The sequence below is a fragment of the Trichechus manatus genome, unplaced genomic scaffold (assembly GCF_000243295.1).
Source record: "Trichechus manatus latirostris isolate Lorelei unplaced genomic scaffold, TriManLat1.0 scaffold00076, whole genome shotgun sequence".
Taxonomy (NCBI): domain Eukaryota; kingdom Metazoa; phylum Chordata; class Mammalia; order Sirenia; family Trichechidae; genus Trichechus; species Trichechus manatus.
In genome coordinates this window covers 11,898,121-11,913,819 of record NW_004444012.1, presented here as the reverse complement: position 1 = coordinate 11,913,819, position 15,699 = coordinate 11,898,121, and the positions used below count along the sequence as shown (strand labels likewise).

The following is a 15,699-nucleotide window of genomic DNA, read 5'->3' as shown; positions in this document are numbered from 1 at the left end:
CCTATCCATGAGCATGGTATGTTTTTCCATTTATGTAGATCCCTTTGGGTTTCTTGTGGTAATGTTTTGTAGTTTTCTTTGTCTAAGTCTTTTACATCCCTGGTTAAATTATTCCTAAATATTTTATTTTTTTAGGGGCTATTATAAATGGTATTGTTTTCCTGATATCCTTTTCATCATTCTCTTTATTGGTGTATAGGAATCCAACTGATTTTTGTATGTTTATCTTGTACCCTGCTACTCTGCTGAATCTATTAGTTTCAGTAGTTTTCTCGTGGAGTCTTTGGGTTTTCTATATGTAGTATCATATCATCCGCAAATAGGGACAGTTTAACTTGTTCATTCCCGATTTGGATGCCCGTTATTTCTTTTTCTTGTCTTATTGCTCTAGCCAGGACTTCCAGCACAATGTCAAATAGGAGTGGTGATAAAGGGCATCCTTGTCTTGTTTCTGTTCTCAAGGGGAATGTTTTCAGCCTCTCTCCATTAAGAATGATGTTGGTTTTGTATAGATGCCATTTATTTTGAGAAATTTCCCTTCTATACATATTTTATTGAGAGGTTTTATCAGGAATGGGTGTTGGACTTTGTTGAATGCCTTTTCTGCATTGATTGAGATGATCATGTGATTCTTTTATTTACGTGGTGGATTACATTGATTTTCTAATGTTGAACCATCCTTCCGTTCCTGGTATGAATCCTTCTTGGTCATGGTGTATTTTTTTTTTATATGATGCTGAATTCTACGGGCTAGAATTTTGTTGAGAATTTTTGCATCTATAAGAATTCCAAGAATTTTAAGTTATATTTTCATCTCCAGATAGTACACATTTTTGTTAGTTGATCTACAGTTGGCAGCAATCACTTTTGCACATTCTGTCCTGCTGAGGCAATTTCTGCTCTGTTTGTTCCTCTGAACTTCCCTAGGTTACTTTGCTGTTGTTAGGTGCTGTCAAGTTGGTTCTGACTCACAGTGACCCTGTATACAACAGAACGAAACACTGCACCATCCTCACAATCGTTGTTATGCTTGAGCCCATTGTTGCAGCCACTGTGTCAATCCATCTCATTGAGGGTCTTCCTCTTTTTGGCTGACCCTTTTCTTTACTAAGCATGATGTCCTTCTCCAGGGACTGGTCCCTCCTGATAACATGTCCAAAGTATGTGAGATGAAGTTTCACCATCCTCACTTTTAAGGAGCATTCTGGCTGTACTTCTTCCAAGACAGATTTGTTCATTCTTCTGGCAGTCCATGGTATATTCAATATTCTTCACCAACACTATAATTCAAAGGCATCGATTCTTCTTCTGTCTTCTTTATTCATTGTCCAGCTTTCACATGCATATGAGGCGATTGAAAACACCATGACATGGTCAGGCACACCTTAGTCCTTAAAGTGACATCATTGCTTTTTAACAGTTTAAAGAGATCTTTTGTAGCAGATTTGCCCAAGGCAAATTTCTTGACCGCTGCTTCCGTAAGTGTTGATTGTGGAGCCAAGTAAAATGAAATCCTTGACAACTTCAGTATTTTCTCCATTTATCATGATGTTGCTTATTGGTCCAGTTGTGAGGATTTTTGTTTTTTTTATGTTCTTTAGGTTCCTTTAGCTTCTATGAAGTCAGCTCTTTCTCCCGAACAGTAAAAATGCCTCTTCTTCTGTAATTTGGACTTCCCTACCAAATTATCAGACTCCTTTTCCCATGACCCCTATTTAAAACTAGTTGGATTTATCGCTCTAGTTGAATTCCTGCTTTTGTGATGGCCAAAATGGAATAAAAGTTATAGTATTCCATTTTCCAGCCATAAATGTGACCTCCAGCAGCTTCTAATAATACAATCCCATGTCCCTGAAAGCCAGAATTTTTTACCAAAAAAAAAAATTGTATTTTATTGAATCTAAGCTGTCATTGGTGGTAAAATGCATTATTTATCTACTGCTAAGAAAGAAAAATAATTTTCAATTAAACTGGGATACATCACTGATTATAAGATGCAGCCTAATCTCCGAGATGTTAGAATGTGAAAAACTGCCCGTTTTAGAATTAGAGAAATGTTTTATGTAAAAGCAAAACTTGCTGAAGAAGCACATAGCCTGAAGAAGCATAGGAATAAATATCTCCAGTGGTTTTAACGAGGGGCCAGCTCATTCTAGGGAGGGTTGAAGCATGGCTCTGGGTCTTTCTTTGTGATCTACTCCAGGGTCAGGATGACTGTAAAGGCCAAGGACCAGATGTTGATTCTTATTTAACTTTCAAGTCTACTTTGAACTCAATGTTTTTTGTTTTTTCCTAGAGCTCAGTATATATCCATTAAACATGTAAAAGAAAGAAAGAGGGTTGAAAGATAAAAACAATGACATAAAGAGCAGCAATTAGCAAACACAAGGAAGGTTGTAGAGAGGAAGTATAGGACTCAGTTTGCTGTGCAGAACAAAAATGAGTTGTAGGCAGAGAAGAAAAGGAAAGTTTTAAAAGAAAGCTAACAAATAAGGAACCGAGTGATATTATAACTCAATATGTCCCATAAATCTGGCTCCTTCTGTCTACATTCCTTATGAAGTACTTTTCATATCATGGCCCTACATTTTCATTCTATTCTCAAGGCCAATTGTGGGCCTGAGGTAACAGTATAGCAGGCAGGATTGGTGGTAGTTTAGAAAGCAATCCTTTGGTGGCTGTATGACACCAGAGTGGGTAGGCAGTGACTTGCAGCTGTTAGAAATACCAATACCAAATGGAGATGACTTGTAGCTATTTTTTTTAAAAACAATATTTAGTTTTTTCTATTATAAAAGCAATGATACCTATATAAAAAACCAGTTGCCATTGAGATAATTCCTGTGCCATTCCCATGATCACTTGCAGACCAGATTGTTGTGATCCATAGGATTTTGTTTTATTATTATTATTTTTTAATAATCTTTGTTGTTGTTGTTAAAAATATACGCAGTACAACATACACCAATTCAGCAGTTTCTACATGTACAGTTCAGTGACATTGACTACATTCTTTGAGTCGTGCAACCATTCTCACCTTCCTTTTCTGAGTTGTTCCTCCTCCCATTAACATAAACTCACTGTCCGCTACAGTTCTTATCTAATCTTTCAAGCTGCTGTGGTCAATTTGATCCCATATAGATACATCTTAAAAGAGCGTAATGCTCCAGGGAGACATTCTTTACTAGTTAAGCTAAACTATTATTTGGTTTTAAGAAGACTTCAGGGATATTTTTGATTTAAAGTTTAAAGATTATCTCAGGGCAATAGTTCCAGGGGTTCATCCAGCCTCCATGGCTCCAGAAAGTCTAGAGTCCATGAGAATTTGAAATTCTGTTCTACATTTTCCCCCTTTTGATCAGGATTGTTCTATAGAATCTTTGATCAAAATGTTCAGTAATGGTAGGCGGGCACCATCCAGTTCTTCTGTTCTCATAGCAAAGGAGACAGCTGTTATGGAGGCAATTAGCCACATATTCCATCTCCTCCTCCTGTTCCTGACTCTCCGTTTTCCTCTGTTGCTCCAGGCGAATAGAGACCAATTGTTGTGCCTTGGATGGCCACATGCAAGCTTTTAAGACCCCAGCTAGGAGGTAGAACAGAAGCACTAAACACGTTATTAGGCCAATTAACTGCGATATCACATGAAACCATGACCCTAAGCCTCCAAACCAAGGAACTAAATCCCATGAGGTGTTTGGTTGTACATAAGCAGCCTCAGCAGCTACTCTTTTTTGTCATTGTTGTAAATATATCTATTATGCAGCTTTTGCCAGTTCAGCTTTTTATAGGTATACAACTTATTGATAGCACTTACAACAATCAGCTGTGCAACCCTAGCCTTGTAGCTATTTTTATGGTAATTTCTGTCCCCTGTATTTCATACGTTGAAGTAATAAGTGTTAAAAAGAGAAGCTCAAAGAAAAATGAAGTAGCCACGGGCACAACTGTGGCTTAAAACAGTTTTTGATCATTCTCTTCATCATTCAGCTTCCCCCTACTTTAACCTTTATTCATTCTTTGCTCTCACAGAATTGCTGGAATCCACAAATGTCAAACTGTTGCCACTGAAGCTGACTCTGGAGGTGGCAGCTTGGTTCATCTTGATTGTTTTCCTCTTGGAGATCCTTCTTATGTGGACATCCAGCTTTTTCCTCTTCTGGAAGAATGCGTGGAATGTCTTTGACTTTGTTGTTACTATATTGGTAAGAATAGATACCTGGGTGATTAGTTTTGTTGGCTGAAGAATGTGCCTAGGTGAATCAAAATGATAAGAAAAATTAAGATGATTAGATTACAGGAAGAAAATTTAAAATTTAGCTAACTTCCTTCATTTGCTTTTTTCCCTAAAACTGTAAGGCAAATCACTGCAGTAATTGTTGGTGTTAGGGGCCCTGGTGGTGCAGTGGTTAAGTGTTAGGCTGCTAACCAAAAGGTCAGCAGTTCGAATCCACCAGCCATTCCTTGGAAATCCTATGGGGCAGTTCTATTCTGTCCTAAAGGGTCGCTATGAGTTGGAATCAACTTGATGGCAATGGGGTTTTGGGGAACGGCAAGGCAGAGTCTAACCATATCAACCCCGAACCTTAACAACTGCCAGCTACTGAATGTTTACTAAATGCCAGGCACTATTCTGTTCTACATGCATTATCTCATTTGAGTCCCACAACAACCCTACGAGATAAGCACTTGTTTAAATCTCCTTTTTACATCTGAGTTAGTTGAGGTACAGAGTTTAAGTAATTTAGTACAGAAAGGTTGAATAGGAAACAGTTCCCAGAGAATGCTATTCAAGGGATAATGCTTAGGGAACTATGAAAAGAATGAGATGAAGAAGGGGCAACTATCCTGGGTGCTTGTGGGTATATTGCTCATAATATGTGTGTTTCCCACAGTCCCTGATTCCTGAGATTGTGGTGCTGGTAGGGGTAACAGGCCAGTCGGTGTGGCTCCAGTTGCTCAGGATCTGCCGGGTGCTGAGGTCACTCAAACTCTTTGCACGATTCCGTCAAATTCGAGTCATTATTTTGGCCCTGGTCAGGGCCCTCAAGGTAATTTGACTGTTGTAGCTAAGCCAGGGAACGGTGGATAAACATAGGAGTTTAACATGAAACAGGAGTCTGGGTGGGTCAAAGAAGGCAATGAAAAGGCTCAATGAAATGTTATTGGATGAGAAGGGGCTAGGAATAAGCTGTAATGGTCTAGAGATGACTGGGTTCAAGACTGAAAATGAGGGTTTGGCTTGGGGATTGCCAGAGTGGGTATCAGCCTAGTCTGGCCCAGCTCTGACTGGAGACCATGGCCTCTAGACCATGACCTTCCTCTTGATGTTGCTGCTCATCTTCTTCTACATTTTTGCTGTGGCTGGTGTCTACTTCTTCGAAGGCTACACCCGTTCAACTCGCCAGGACCTGGAGTACCACATGTTCTTCTCGTAGGCAGGGCTCGGGGAAGCCTGGGTGAGGGGAGAGAATTTGGGAAAGGGACCAGGAAGCTAGTTCAAAATGTAGTTAATAGAAAAAAGTATAGTCTAATGTAAGAAAGTGGAATAGGTAAACACAGTAGACAGGGAAAGAGACAACAAAGGAATAGTGAGTGGTGTTACCTCTGATTTTGTATAGGGCAGCTGGCAACCCTATAGGACAGGGTAGAACTGCCCCATAGGGTTTCCAAGGAGCAGCTGGTGGATTTGAACTGCTGACATTTGGTTAGCAGCCAAGCTCTTAACAGCTGAGCCACCAGGGCTCCATGTTTACCTAGGTTTTGAAAATTCAAACACCCTCATCAACCATATTTCAATAGCAGTATATTCCAGTGGTTAAGCCTTGGTTTCTATGCCTCAGTTACCTCATTTAAAAAATGAGGATAATAGTATTACAGAAGTGTGGAGATTAAATGAGGTAACGCATTTATACATTTAGCACAGTACTTGACACATTGTAAGTGATCAATAAGTGTTACTCCTACTCTTAAACATGGTCTCTGGGTTTACTTACCCTAATCATGATAGGCTCTCTAGGTGTGGGGATTACACATGCACTTACCTGTAATCATTCAAAATTAAAATCTGGATAAGGTCACTGACTGCTAGTAGAAGTCAACTTGAATTTGGAGGAGATAATCTGCCCTGGTGGCGCAATGGTTAAGTACTCAGCTGCTAACCACAAGGTTGCTGGTTCAAATCCACAGGAGAAAAGACCCAGTGACCTGCTCCCATAAAGATTACAGCCTAGGAAACCCTGTGGTGCTGTTCTACTCTGTCATGTAGAGTCGCTATGAGTCGGAATCAACTGGACGGCACACAATAGCAACAACAGCAATCTTATTTATAAATTGGAATCTAAACTTTTCAGCACCTCTCAGGTCTTTCTTAGATTCCAACAGATAGTTTTATAAAAAGTTATGAGTGAGGGAAGTCCTAGGATTCATCCAGTTCAAGCCCTGATGTTTTCAATAAATTGTACGTGGGGAACTAAGAAGGGAAGAAGGACTATTTAGACACCTTCCTGAGAACTTTTGTGATATATTCTTATTTGGGATCACATAAGTTTATGTAACATATTCATCTGTTTACTTGCCTATCAATTCATATCAGCGAGCTAAATAGGGATGATGTTTGCTAAATTTGTAAGACCCGTTAGGTGATGTCCATAGAGCAGTATTGAATGAACTTATAAAAAATGATATCCAGTTGTTGATTCATTTATTTTAAAAAAAAATTCAGCCAACACCTGTTTACTGAGTATGCCCCAGGTACTAATGAAATAGTGAGAGGTATTCATATATTAGTCATGATAAAGGAAAACCTTATAAAACATCCTCAAACTGCAGAATAAGCTAAAATATTGAGTATGCTAGAAAAGGAGCCAAAGGTCAGAATAAATTACAGAGAAATGTTCTCATGTTGCTTTAAAAGTAAGAATGATATTGATTCTAAGAGGTTTAGATCTCTGCTTCTGTGTATAGATACACACTCCTGCATTTTCTTTAGGGACGTGCTAAATTCCCTAGTGACAGTGTTCATTCTCTTCACCTTGGATCATTGGTATGCATTGCTTCAAGATGTCTGGAAGGTACCTGAAGTCAGCCGCACCTTCAGTAGCATCTATGTCATCCTTTGGTTGTTACTTGGCTCCATTATTTTCCGAAATATCATAGTAGCCATGATGGGTAAGCATATAGGAAGTGAAACTTGATGGGGGGCGTAGTTGAGAAGAAATGACTAGGAAAGCTGGGATTGGTGGATGTGGATAGAGAGAACCTGGTGTAACAGGAAGGCTTGGGGCCTGAAATGGACATTTCACTTGGTTTCCACCCATCCAAGCCCTCTCCCCAGATTTAGTCACCACCATCTCCCAACTCCTGATGGCCCTTTGGGGCAGTTACTAACTTCCAGAATATCAGGAATGAGCTGAATGAGGAGATGACACATCTGGAGGTTCAGCACAAAGCCGGCATATTCAAGCGGCAGATTATCCAGAGGTCTGCTTCCCCATTTTCAAACTCAACCTTAGTTCTCAAGGGTTTCCTGACCTCATTCCATATTTCTACTCCTTGGCCTCGACCCCGCTTTTCCCCTTGTGACAGAAGATTTGTCCCAGAGTTAGGAATTCCCCAAATGTAGAATATTGCCTGATGCTTTATCTACTGTTGGGGCTCCTCCACTCTTTTTCACCCCTTTACTACAATTCTTTCTTCCCACTCAGTGTTCTTCTTTTTTTAATCTGAATTCTTTCTCTCTCTCTCTCTTACTACACTCCTGCTTGATATAGCTGTCTTCATTCTTTTGTGTTTTGTTTTGCAGGAGACAAAACCTGTCCCCTGAGGCAATGAAGTCAAGCCATAGCAAAATCGATACCAGGTTAGGAGTGTATATGTGATCTGGGATAGAAGCATATGGAGGAGAAGGTAGAAAACCAAAGACAAAGACTGACTTTGAGAGAGAATTCATTCATTCAATAACTGTTCATTATAGTGACATGTTCACATCCTAACGCCTAGAACCTGTAATGTGACCTTAATCTGTAATGTGACCTTATTTGGAAAAAAGGTCTTTGCAGGTATAATTAAGTTAAGGATCTCAAGAGGAGCTCATCCTGGATTATCTGGGTTGTCCCTAAATCCAACAAGTGTCCATATAAGAGACAGAAGAGGAGCGAAGGAAATGAACAGACACTTCACTAAAGAAGACATTCAGGCGGCTAACAGACATATGAGGAAATGCTCATGATCACTAGCTATTAGAGAAATGCAAATCAAAACCACAATGAGATACCATCTCACCCCAGCATTACTGGCAGGAATCAAAAAACACAAAATAAAAAATGTTGGAGAGGCTGCGGGGAGATTGGGAGTCTTATGCACTGCTGGTGGGAATGCAAAATGGTACAACCACTTTGGAAAATGATACGGCGCTTCCTTAAATAGCTAGAAATAGAAATACCATATGATCGAGCAATTCCACTCTGAGCAATATATCCTAGAGAAATAAGAGCCGTCACTCAAATAGGCATATGCACACCCATGTTCATTGCAGCATGATTCACAATGGCAAAAAGATGGAAACAACCTAGATGCCTATCAACAGATAAATGGATAAACAAACTATGGTACATACACACAATGGAATACTACCTAACAATAAAGAACAACGATGAATCTGCGAAGCATCTCACAATGTGGATGAATCTGAGGGCATTATGCTGAGTGAAATAAGTCAATCACAAAAGGACAAATATTGTATGAGACCATTACTATTAAAACTCTTGAAAATATTTACACACAAAAAGAAACAATATTTGATGGTTATGAGGGAGGGGAGGGGTGCGGAAGGAAAAACACTAAATAGACGATAGATTAGTGGTAACTTTGGTGAAGGATAAGACAGTACACAGTACTGGGGAAGCCAGCACAACCTGATGAAAGCAACATCATGGAAGCTCCATAGACACATCCAAACTCCATGAGGGACCAAATGGCTGGGCCGAGGCCTCTGGGGACCATGGTTCCTGAGAACATCTAGCTCAACTGGCATAACAGAGTTTATAAAAGAAATGTTCTACATTCTACTTTGGTGAGTGGCGTCTGGGGTCTTAAAAGCTTGTGAGTGCTTTGGTGAGTGGCGTCTGGGGTCTTAAAAGCTAGCGAGCAGCCATCTAAGATGCATCAATTGGTCCCAACCCACCAAAAGTAAAGGAGAATGAAGAACACCAAAGACAAGGAAAAGTATTCGCCCAAGAGACAGAAAGGGCCACATAAGCCAGAGGTATTCGCCCAAGAGACAGAAAGGGCCACATAAGCCAGAGATGCCATCAGCCCGAGACCAGAAGAACTAGATGGTGCCCAGCTACCACCAATGACCACCCTGACAGGGAACACAACAAAGAATCCTTGGCAGAGCAGGAGAAAAGTAGGGTGTGGAACTCAAGTTCTAGTAAAAGGAACAGACTTAATGGTTTGACTGACACTGGAGGGACCCTGGAAAACATGGCCCCTGGACTCTCTGTTGGCCCAGAGCTGAAACCATTCCTGAGGCCAACTCTTCAAAGATTAGACTGGACTATGGGACATAAAGTGATCCTCGTGAGGAGTGTGCTTCTTAGCTCAAGTAGGTACATGAGACTAAATGGGCAGCTCCTGTCTGGAGTCGAGATGAGAAGGCAGAGATGGTCAGGAGCTGGTTGAATGGACATGGGAAATCCAGGGTGGAAAGGAGAAGTGTGCTGTCACAGTATAGGGAGAGCAACTAGGGTCACATAGCAATGTGTGTATAAATTTTTGTATGAGAAACTGACTTGAATTGTAAACTTTCACTTATAGCACAATTTAAAAAAAATTAAATACATTGAAAGTTCTCTCCTAACAAAAAAACAAAGCTTGTGAGTGGCCATCTAAGATACTCCACTAGTGTCACCCTGTCTGGAGCAAGGGAGAATGAAGAAAACCAAAGACACAAGGGAAAGATTAGTCCAAAACACTAGTGGACCACAACTACCACAGCCTCCACCAGACTGAGGCCAGCACAACTAGATGGTGCCCGGCTACCACCACCAACTTCTCTTACAAGGATCACGATAGAGGGTCCCAGACAGAGCTGGCGAAAAATGTAGAACAAAGTTCTAACTCAAAAAACAAACAAACGAACAAAAAAACCAGACTTACTGGTCTGGAGAGTATTGCCCCCGGACATCCTTTTAGCTCAGTAATGAAGTCACTCCTGATGTTTGCCCTTCAGCCAAAGACTAGACAGGCCCATAAAACAAAACAAGACTAAATGGGCACACCAGCCCAGGGGCAGGGACCAGAAGGCAGGAGGGGACAGGAAAGCTGGTGATGGGGAACCTAAGGTCGAGAAGGGGAGAGTGTTGACATATCATGGAGTTGGTAACCAATGTCACAAAACAATGTGTATTAATTGTTTAACGAGGAGCTAGTTTGCTCTGTAAACCTTCATCTAAAGTACAATAAAAGTAAAAAATAAATTTAAAAAAGGACAGAAGAGGAGAAGACACAGGAGAGGAGAAGGCAATGTGAAGAAGGAGGCAGAAATTGGAGCAATGTAGCCACCCTCCCACCCACCTACCCACTGCCACCAAGTTGAGAGTAGAACTGCCCCATAGGGTTTCCAAGGCTGTAAATCTTTATGGAAGCTGACTGCCACATCTTTCTCCTGCAGAGATGCTAGTGGGTTTGAACCACTGACCTTTTAGTTAGCAGCTGAGTGCTTTAACCACTATGCCATCAGGGCTCCTTAATGTAGCCACAGGCTAAAGAATCTAAGGAGTACAGGGCAGCTACCAGAAGCTAGAAGACATAAGGAACCTTCTCCCCTAGGGTCTCCAGAGGGAATGTGGCTCTGCTAACACTTTGATTTTGGACTTTTGGACACCAGGACTGTGAGAGAATACATTTCTGTGGTTTTAAGCCACCAGGTTTGTGCTAATTTGTTACAGTACCCATAGACAACTCATGCAAATACCTTCTATGAAACAGGTACTGTTTTAGACCCTGAGTTCAGTAGTGGACAAGATAGCAGAAGGAGAGATACATTCATTTTTCCACTCAACAAATAATTATTGAATACTTACTGGGTACTTGGCATACATCAAGTGAACAAAATAGACAATAATGCCTGCCCTCATGGAGCTTACATATTAGTAGGGGGAAGAGACAATGAAAAATGAACATATTGAATAAGTAAATTATTTAATATATTAAAATTGATTAGCATTATGAAAAACTAAAAAGTGGTACAGGGTAAGGGGGATTGGGTGTATAGGGCAGGAGTTGAAGATAGGTTGTAATTTTAAACAAAGTAGTCGGAGTGTGTTCATTGAAAAGGTTAACATTTGAGCAAAGACTTGAAGGAGGTGAGAGAACTAGCATGTGAGTATCTATGGGAAGAGTATTTTAGGCAGACGGAAAAGCTAGTGCAAAGGTCCTGAGGCAGAGGCATGCCTAATGTGTTTGAGAAACAACAAGGAGGCCCTTGTGACAGGAGCAGAATGAGTAGTGGGAAGGAGATAACATGGTAGGAGATGAGATCCAAGAGATGATGGAGTTCTGATCCTTTATGGGCATGGGGGCCATTGTAGGGACTTGGGCTTTCACTCTGAGTGAAATGGTGAGCAGAGAAGTGACATGAAGTGACTTACATTTAAGAAGGATTACTCTGGTTACTGTGTTGATGAAGAACAAAGAAAGGAACCGAGAGACCTGTTAGGAGGCTATGCTGCTATCCAGGCAAGAAATGATGGTGGCTCGGAAATGAGCGTGGTATTGAGACGGATAGGGTTAACTGTGCTGGCAGAATAAAAGAGCTGTTAAAAGACTACCACCTAGAAGTTGAGTAAACAGGAAGCACATCTTGTCAACATAAAATAAGCTTAGAACAACCCGAGAATTACTACGTCCGCCTTAGTGTTTTTCTAGTCCCTTTCCCCGTCTTACAGGCTCCGCATGCGCAGAAGAACAAAGTGTAACCACTGTTTTGGCCACTGAAAGGGGCGAAGTGATAGAGGTCAGTGCACCTGCACCATATCCCATATCCCATAGTAAGTGATGCCGAGAGCTGTCGAGGGGACTCCGTCTTGAATATTAGCAGGTTCCATCTTGGATTCCAGATGCGTGCACAACCTAATTAGTATGTACTACCACTCCAAGGAGTACCTGCCCCTTTGAAGAAACTCACTGAATGTTCATTGATCTGTTGTCCCCACCAAACCCATATAAGCCCTAGCCTTGCTCTCCTGGCGAATCAGTCTTCTGCAGAGGCATGAACCCCTGACTGACTTCTTTTACTTGTCACAAGTAAAATAAACCTGTTAGAGCTGAACCCAAAAATTGTCTCCTCTGTGTTCTTACAAGAGAAAGACAAAGGCCCATTGAGTCCAGAGAACCTCTGTGCTCTTGATGGTAACGGTATCAATGAGGTAGTAAGAAGAGATGTATTTTGAAGGTAGAGTAAACAGAATTTCTTAGTGGATTGGATGTGGAGTATGAGAGAAGAGAAGAGTTAAGGATGACTCCAAAGTTTTGGTTTGAGCAACTAGAAGGATGAATTAGTTGAGATGGGGAAGGGTGCAAGTGAAAGAGGTTTGGTGGACAAAGAGCTGGCTAACTGAAAGGCCAGCAGTTCAAACTGCCCAGCTTCTCTGTGGGAGAAGGATGTGGCAGTCTGCTTCTGTAAAGATTACAGCCTTGGAAACCCTGTGGGGCAGTTCTACTCTGTCCTACAGGGTCACTATGAGTTGAAATTGACTTGATAGCAATGGGTTTTTGGGTTTATTAGACATTCAAGTGGTGATATGTGAGTAAAAGTTGTATGTACAAGTCTGGATTTGGGAGTGAAGTCTAGACTAGAGGTTTAAATTTGCCATTTAGTAGGCATTTAAAGTTAGGAGATGAGTTCACCCAGGGAGGGAGTGTAGATGGAGAAGATAAAGAGCTGAGCCCAAGGACACTACAGTATTAAGAGATGAAATTGAGGGGGGCAAGGGCTATAGTTTTGGTGTTATAGGCATAGGGCCATAGACCTGGGAGCTAAAACTTGGCAAAATACGGTGGGGTACAGAGGCCTGAGCAGAACTGAGCACAGAGTCATGTGGTGCGGAGCACTGAAGAGGTGTATCTGGAGGGGATGATTGTGGCTGGAAGTTCCTACGCTTAGATTTCGGGAGCAGTTTGACCTTTATTGCCTGAGGTCTCAGCTTCAGGGTATGGCCAGAATCAGGACCAGGACCAGAATAAGGAATGAACTAGCTATACCTTGTAAATATATTTGAAGCAATAAATTTTCCTTTTTTACTTACAGAGAAGCTGATCAAAGAAAGGGCACTTTGGACTCCGAAAATTCAGGAGATGAGACGAAACCAAATGCTGCTAAAGAGAATTCAGTAACATCGTCGATAGCAAAAGAGCCCTTGTCAAAAGCAAAAAAGTCCTCCTCTTCCTCCTCCACATCCTCCTACTATTCCTCTGCTTCTGAATCCAGAGGTCCTGAAGCTATTGGTGAGAGGAAGATTTCTTCCATTTGAGTTCAGCCTCCTCTTTTCGCCTGTGAGACGTCCTAATCGTAACAGGAGCTATCCCACTGTATCTGCTTCCCAGTTCTCTCTTTTGCCAGTCTGATTTCCTGGTCTGAATTTCTTTCCTTGAGCTTCTTCATTTCCCCTATACTTCTGCTTTGCTCTGGGTAAGTATAGCTGAGGCCCTCTTTGCTCATTGTCAAAAGTGGTCTCTTGGTAATGTACCGTTTTCCTTCCCTGCTTCCTATTTCCTCTTTCATCCCTCCCCCTCCCCCCAGTAGGACTTACCAGCCTTTAACCAACTTCTACAAGTCAAGACATGCTTCTAAGAAGCATTCTTGCCCTACAGGGCAGTTGGACTGGGAGACTCTCGTGCACCAGAATCTGCCTGGCCTAATGGAAATGGATCAGGAGGAACGCGTTGTTTGGCCCAGAGATTCACTCTTCCGATATTTTGAGTTGCTGGAAAGGCTTCAGTATAACCTAGAGGAGCGTAAGCGGTTGCAAGAGTTTGCAGGTATGGATTTAGGACAGTGATGGGGACCAGGAGTTAAGTACATAGGAGTAGCATACATAACTGGGCAGAAGGAAGGAGGGTGTCCACTATTTTGGCATCTCAGCTTCTCAATTTCCACTTCAGACCTAAAAAAGGCAAACCCTTGGTTTGGTATGTCACATTCTGGGCAAATTGCCGAATTTCCTCTGACCTAGAGAAAATGTAGCAACTCTGCTTCTCCAGCAGGAGATGCCCAAACCCTATGAGAGCTTGTTTCCCAAGAGCCAAGTGTCCAATTCCACTTGTTGGGAATTAGGACAAGGTGAGCTCTTGCTGGGTTTGGACAGCCCACCCCTTCTGTACGTATTTCCTGTCTTTGAAGGTGGCATTTCAGACCTGAACATAGGGCCTCAGGCTCAGGTTAGACCGCTGTGGGGATTAGACAGTAAGCAGAAAGCCCACAAGTGCTGACTGCCTTCACCCCCCAAAAGAGCTTTATGAATTATAGACTTTTATCCTCTTCTGGTGTCAGCCTAGGCAGAGAGAAATGGTGTGATTTAAATAGTAGAGTTGACCTAAGCTGAAATTTTACCTCTTAAAATTATATTTCCTAAAATTTTTAATTTACCACTTGGAGATTAGTTTGGGTTAATGAATATTCCCTCTAAAAACACAAAAACTGGAAGGGTTGGGGCAGTTTTTTACAGTTTCATATGGATTAGTGTTATCTGAGCTTTCTTCCTCCTAAGTAGTTGAAATCAACCCGATGTGAAAATGAGAATTAAATTAAGGGGAGGAATGTGTGGGGGGTGTGTGTGGGGGGTGTGTACATGTGGGGGGTGTGTGTGGTGGGCACTGGAGGGTAATAAGAGGAATTAATAATATTGGAACATGGGATTTGGGGCAGAATGTTAAAGACAGTCTTTGTTGTTGGGTGCCATCGAATCAGTTACAACCTGTAGTTGAGTAGAACTGCTCCATAGGGTTTCCTAGGCTGTAAACCTTTATAGGAGCAGACCTTGGAGCAGGTGATGGATTCAAATCGCTGACCTTTCCATTAGCCGCTGAGCACTTAACTGTCATATCATGAGGGCTCCTTAAGGCTAGGCTCTGCCTACTTCAATATGTTGCCTATGGTTCATCCAGCCCTGCCTTCCTGGTTGTTCTCAGGGGAGCCTAGAGTGCAGGGTGAAAGGAAGGAGAAGGTAGCAAGCTGGCTTCTTTAATCCTCGTTAACTTGATTATCTATACCAAAGCATACACAGACTCACATGGCTTAATTTAAAGTAAAGATTTGTGTGGGAACCTGGAACCAGGAAAAAAAATCTTCGCCGAACATTTGTGTATTCTGAATATTCTTAGCCCTCCAGTCTCACAGTCTGTTTCTTTACAGTGCAGGCACTGATGAACTTTGAAGACAAGTAAAGCCGACAGAGGATGGCTTCAATATCTTTGGGCCCAGCAAAAAATAATGAAGAGAATAGTAGGAAAAGGAGAATTCAAAGTATAAGCGTCTAATAAATACTGCTGATAGTTGCTCAGTTGTCTGTCTCTGAGACATAATGGATACGGAAAGGCATAAGGTCAGGTGAAAAATTAGTTCAGATGCCAGGAGAGCCTGTGGTCCTTGGCTTTCTATCCTTTCTACAGCTTCTGAGTCTGACTTTTCTCAGCTTT

At 41.6% G+C, this 15,699-nt stretch overlaps 1 protein-coding gene across 1 annotated transcript in view; it reads left to right on the top strand.

Moving 5' to 3' along the window:
• CATSPER2 (cation channel sperm associated 2) overlaps positions 1-15,447 on the top strand; it is a 32,656-nt gene extending 17,209 nt beyond the window's left edge. The window contains exons 5-13 of the mRNA XM_004380691.2: positions 4,033-4,205; positions 4,896-5,051; positions 5,310-5,434; positions 6,992-7,170; positions 7,383-7,482; positions 7,805-7,861; positions 13,313-13,509; positions 13,876-14,043; positions 15,416-15,447. Coding sequence (XP_004380748.1) covers positions 4,033-4,205; positions 4,896-5,051; positions 5,310-5,434; positions 6,992-7,170; positions 7,383-7,482; positions 7,805-7,861; positions 13,313-13,509; positions 13,876-14,043; positions 15,416-15,447 — 1,187 coding nt within the window. The remainder of the gene's footprint in view (positions 1-4,032; positions 4,206-4,895; positions 5,052-5,309; positions 5,435-6,991; positions 7,171-7,382; positions 7,483-7,804; positions 7,862-13,312; positions 13,510-13,875; positions 14,044-15,415) is intronic.
• Positions 15,448-15,699: the final 252 nt, after the last annotated feature.